Source organism: Emiliania huxleyi (genome assembly GCF_000372725.1).
Source record: "Emiliania huxleyi CCMP1516 unplaced genomic scaffold EMIHUscaffold_39, whole genome shotgun sequence".
Lineage (NCBI taxonomy): Eukaryota > Haptophyta > Isochrysidales > Noelaerhabdaceae > Emiliania > Emiliania huxleyi.
The window spans coordinates 13,736-18,684 of NW_005199045.1; the positions used below are offsets into that span (position 1 = coordinate 13,736).

Sequence of the window (4,949 nt, forward strand, 5' to 3'; positions counted from 1 at the left end):
GGTCGGCGCCGCCGCCCCCATCGCCGCCGCCGGGGCGGCGGCGGCCTCGGCGGACCATCCGGCGCGCCGCGCGCCCGTCGGGGAGGTGTTCACCACCCCTGGCTCCTCACCCCGCCACGCCTTCGTGCAGACGCCGTGTCACCCACCTCAAGCGCCGCTCGGACTCGGTTGACGGCCACCCAAGTGCTTGGCTCATGCCAAGCCGACCGGCAGGCGATTCCCACTCACTGCTAGGCTAAGCTCGGGCTGTCCGGCGTCAGTGTGGTGCCGTGAGGGGCGCCACCCCCAAAACTACGATCGTTAGTACCGTGCGGGGGCAGTGCATTTAATTCTGTCAAAAATCCAAATCTGCTCCGTGGAGCTTATTGGGCTAGGATCATACGTCCGGGAGGCCCCCCATGCGTGCCGTAACGATCGACAGCGACTGGCTACTCTGTTCACGTTCACACCTCGTAAGACCCCAAGACCCCGGTACAAAAATGCTCTCATGCTCCCGTGATTTCTTTTTTAGTTTCCCATAAGTAAGGTAGGTAGGTAGGTAGGTAGGTAGGGGCAGGGCAGGGGCCGGTCAGGTTTTTGCAGAATTTCATCATGATACTAACCCGTGGCTTTTGGGCGCACCTCTGGTGGTGTTCGCGCTCTGCGCGGCGCCACCGGCGGCGCGTCGGAGTGGCGGCCGCCACTCGCGTGGTGCCAAGAGGTTCTCCGGAACCCTTACGCGCACCACGGCGGCCGCCTTCAACTCCCCGAGCGGGGCCCTAGGACCAAGGGCGCGCTCGGCAAATTCCTGCGCTTTGCGCAGGGTCACAACCCCTGGGCCAGTTGTTGGTGGAACCACCTCAAGGCCAGCGCGCATGCGCGGGCGATGGACTGACTCCAGCAGCTCAAGGGCTCGCGCTCTCCTCACCGCCGCGCGCGCGTTGCAGCAGGAGTGCCGCAAACCGCAATGCGGCATTGTGCGACTACCGCATCGTGCCGCAGCTGCACCGCTTCTCCTCGGACATCATCGTGAACTCGGTGGTCCGCTGCGAGGACGCGGTCAGCACCGCGCCGGATCTCTTCTGAGAGCCGGCGCGGATCGCGGATGCGGCTTGAAGGCTCTGCCGGCGGATCTGTGGCCTGGCGCCTGCCAGACTGCGGGTCCAAATACCCCGGCGCTCGCGCGCGCCACCGCCCCCGGCGCGGGGTGGGATATCAGTTCGTGAGTTCTGTGTCCCCGTCCCTGTGCTCCACCTTCTTCTCCCGTGTCGGTCCCTGAGAACCCCACTATACAGCGCCACCTCGTGAGCTGTCCTGTGAGCTGTGTGTTGTGCGTCCAGCAGTCCGGACCCAGTGCTACGGCCGGTGACAGCGTGCCTCGTGTCGGCTCCCGAGCCAATCGTGTGCAGCGTGTGTGTGCGTGTGGGCCCGTCCTCCTTGCTTGGAGGTGTGTAAGACTGACCCGGCCAAGCAAAAAAAATATGCACCTGCTCAAATACATACAAGAAAGATCTCTGGCTGATCGAGGATCAAGAGCGAACACAAAATAACCCCTCCCGACTGACGGTACGGGAGCTGTTTTCTCGCTACAGGGTAGCGGTACGGGGCGCCGGAGAGCCTAGCGGTATAGGCGCGCTCGGTGTGAAGCGGCTCCTGCGCGGTACGGGCCTCTTTCCTATACCGCGCCCGCTGGGCCTAATGCTCGGCCAACCCTTTGCCAGCAGCGTCTCGGCGGACCCCGTTCCGAGCTGGGGATGTGGCCGCTCCGCACATTCACCTGGCTCCTCCGATCGGACGATGCGGTACCGGCCGGCCAGCGGCCAGCCGACACAATACCGCCTGATGCTGCCACAACATGCCGACGGGAAAACACCTCTGCCGCTGGTCCTTTCGTTCCACGGGTGGGCCGGCAACCTGTCGGAGCGGCCCGTGCTCCTCGCGCACGGGCGGCAGCACGGCTACATCGTCGCCGCACCGACCGGCTTTGCAGACGATTTGTGGCCGTCGTGGAACGGCGGCGGCAGCACACGCTCTCCAGGCCGGCTCGGCGCCACCTGCCTCGACCCGACGGGCTCGCTCTGCCTGGGAGGGTGGAGGAGCTGACAAACCCTCTCCGATTTTCTCGTATTCCCTGCAGGCTCGCTGTTTGACCCGCCCGGGACGAAGGGCTACTGCTACGCCTCCTGCGGCACGTGTGATGACGCCTGCTGGTGGACGACCTGCGAGGACTCCGTGGCACAGGCGGACTCACCAGCGTCCAAACACCGCCAACACAACACAACACGACAAGAAGCCTCGACACTCTCTCCAACATGCGGCGCAGGCGGCGGCGCTGCTCGACGAGCTGCTCGGCGACGTGTGCGTCGATGCGTCCCGCGTCTTTGCGACGGGCGTGTCCAACGGCAGAGCCATCTCTCTGTGCCGGGACCCTGGGAGGCAAGCTCCTCGGAGCCTCTCAGAGCCGTCCTAGGCGCCATCTTTCTGTACGAGCTCGCCTCCGACCCGCGCACCGCCGGCCGGTTCGCAGGCTCTCCGCCCCCAGACCCTTCTTGCCTGCTCCTGCCTCCACACCTGCGGTCCTGCCTCCACAGCTGCGGTCCTGTCTTCACACCTGCGCTCCTGTCTTCACACCGCCGGCCCGGTTCGCAGGCTACGCGCCCGTGGTTGGGTCCCCTCATGCCGGCTTCAACGCGCCGCCGCTGCACCCGCCGGCGGCCTTGCTCGCGCGTGTGCGGCGGGCTGTGAACAGCGCCTCTTCACACTGTCCCTGCGGGCAGGCGGCCTTCTTTGGCGTGTGGGGCGAGCTAGACACGACGGTCCCTCCCGCCGCCGCCAACGCAAGCGGCGACGGGGCGGTCGGCACCTTCTCTCCACACCTGTCTTTCCAAGCCGGACTGCTTTCTGTTTTAGGCGAGCGACGGCGTGGCAGTCGACACGAGCTACGCCGGGGGCTGGAGGTACACGGCGGCGCGCGCAGTCACAGCCCGGTGGGCTGAGGCGTCTGCCCGCCCGCGCCGCGACCCTTCTGGGAGGTTTCCGGGAGCCTTCCAGGAGCCTTCTAGGCGAACGGCTGCCGGCCCGAGCCACAACCGCTCGGACAGCCGCACTCGTGGGGCGGCAGAGGCTGCGTGGGCTACCAGTTTTGTGCGGGCGGTTCCGAGGTGCGATGCATTCGTTCGCCGAGATTCGCCGAGATCCCTCTTTCGACTGCATCTCACGGCGGTCGAGATTGTACCTCATCAGGTGGTCGAGTGCGTGTGGGGCGGCGGCGGGCACGACGCGCCCCCGTGGGCCGAGGACCGCGCTTCCTAGACGCAGCACCGACCCCCCTCCGCTCGAACGGGCCCGCGAGACGACGCGACGTTGGCCGCATGCACCTAGCGGCACTTCCCCCTCTCTCGCCCACTGTCCTCTCTCTCGCGCGTGCGCATGCTGACTCGCGCGTGCGCATGCCGCCCGCAGGACGCGCTCCTCCACTTCATGCGCCCACGCGCCTCGGACGCGCCGCTTGCCAGGACATGTCCTGGACGCTTCTCGGCACTTGCTAGGCGCCGCCACGCCGTCTCCCGGACACGTCCAGGACATGTCTTGGACGCTTCTCGGCACTTGCTAGGCGCCGCCACGTCGCACACGCGTCGCGCCTGCCTCCGCCGCGGCCGAGCTACTACGAGGCGGCGCAGCGCGGCGGCCTCTCCGCCGGCGACGCCGCAGAGGTCGCGCTGATTGCGACCGCCGTTGTCGCTCTCGCCGCCGCCGCAGCAGCTTGCGTAGTTCGGTGTCACCGCCGCCGCCGCCAGCGCCAGGCGCTGCTTTCGTCCCTTTCGCAGAGAGGCATCAGCGTCGGCCCTTGCGCCCCTCGCGCAAGCGCCGGCCGGGGCGGCAGCATGCGCACCGCCTCGCTCCCGGTGGTTGCGGTCCTCGAACCCGCCGCCGAGGAGATGGCATGCCAGATGGAGGACCCCTGGGCGGGCGGCGCCGCTACGGTTCCGCCCGCGGCAGACTGAGCGAGCCATTAGTGTACAGTTAATCGAGCCGCTCTCCGCGACGTGTATGTTTCATACATGCAAGTGAGCTTGTTTCGGGGGGGTCGCGTGAACCCCACCAGCCGACACGCTCGAGACAGAAAGATATGCATCATGCGACATGGCGGTGAAGCTACCGCACCCGCGGGCGGTGGCGACACTCTCAGACTGCGAGACCCAGGCGCCAGACCGGACATCAGCTAGCCTTGTCCCACGGCATTGGCGGGAGGGTCACGCCGAAGAAGGTGGCGGGCTCCGGCTTGGGAGGCGACGACTTGCACAGGACCTGCCCGTCCTGAGGCAGGATACCCGGCCCACCGCCTACGCCAAACTCCGTCTCCTCGCAGGCGAGTGCATCGTTCGGCTCCTCGCAGGCCCACCATTGGACTCCCGTCGCAGGCTCCTCGCCAATCAGCTCGCAGGCGTCAGGCTCCTTGTCGTCAGGCTCGGCGGCGGCGGTGGCCAAGGCTCTGACTGGCGACATAAGATGCGAGAACCGGACGCGAGATGCGCTGGAGAGAGACGACACAGCCGAAGTCAGGCCCAAAAACATGAGAGGACTGTGCGTGCGAAGAAGGGAGAGATGAAGTGCGCTAAAGAATTCATGAGACGTCGCCGTACACACCTCGGCATCGCCGACCCCCCCAGCCCCCTGCCGCCGCCGCCCGCCGCCGTCCCCGTCGCAACGCCGCCGCCCACTTTCTTTACTGCCGGCTCCAAGCTGGAGGCAGCAAAGGCGGCACGCAGACAGAACTCTGAGAATGACCATCGTGTAGCAGGCAGGCCCGGCTAACCGCGTGTGGTTTCTGTGTGTAGTGTACTCTCTCTCGACTTCTCTCTCTCTCCAGTGTCTCTCTCACTGTCACTCTCTCACTGTATACCGCAGGCCCCCCCGACCGCGTCGAACTCATCGGCGCGGGCTCTGTTTCTCGGAGGTTAGTGCACCAC

At 66.5% G+C, this 4,949-nt stretch overlaps 2 protein-coding genes across 2 annotated transcripts; one reads left to right on the forward strand and one right to left on the reverse strand.

The window, feature by feature from the left end:
- Window positions 1–1,776: 1,776 nt before the first annotated feature.
- EMIHUDRAFT_209277 (hypothetical protein) lies at window positions 1,777–3,291 on the forward strand (the record flags this gene model as incomplete). The annotated part of the gene is made up of 8 exons (XM_005771111.1): window positions 1,777–2,069; window positions 2,146–2,173; window positions 2,303–2,397; window positions 2,470–2,498; window positions 2,629–2,708; window positions 2,890–2,936; window positions 3,012–3,132; window positions 3,223–3,291. The coding sequence occupies 8 exons, from the start codon at window positions 1,777–1,779 to the stop codon at window positions 3,289–3,291; spliced, it is 762 nt and encodes a 253-aa protein (XP_005771168.1).
- A 906-nt stretch (window positions 3,292–4,197) lies between these two features.
- Window positions 4,198–4,554, reverse strand: EMIHUDRAFT_209278 (hypothetical protein; the record flags this gene model as incomplete). The annotated part of the gene is made up of 1 exon (XM_005771112.1): window positions 4,198–4,554. One exon carries the CDS (start codon window positions 4,552–4,554, stop codon window positions 4,198–4,200), a length of 357 nt encoding a protein of 118 aa, XP_005771169.1.
- Between the last annotated feature and the right edge of the window lie 395 nt (window positions 4,555–4,949).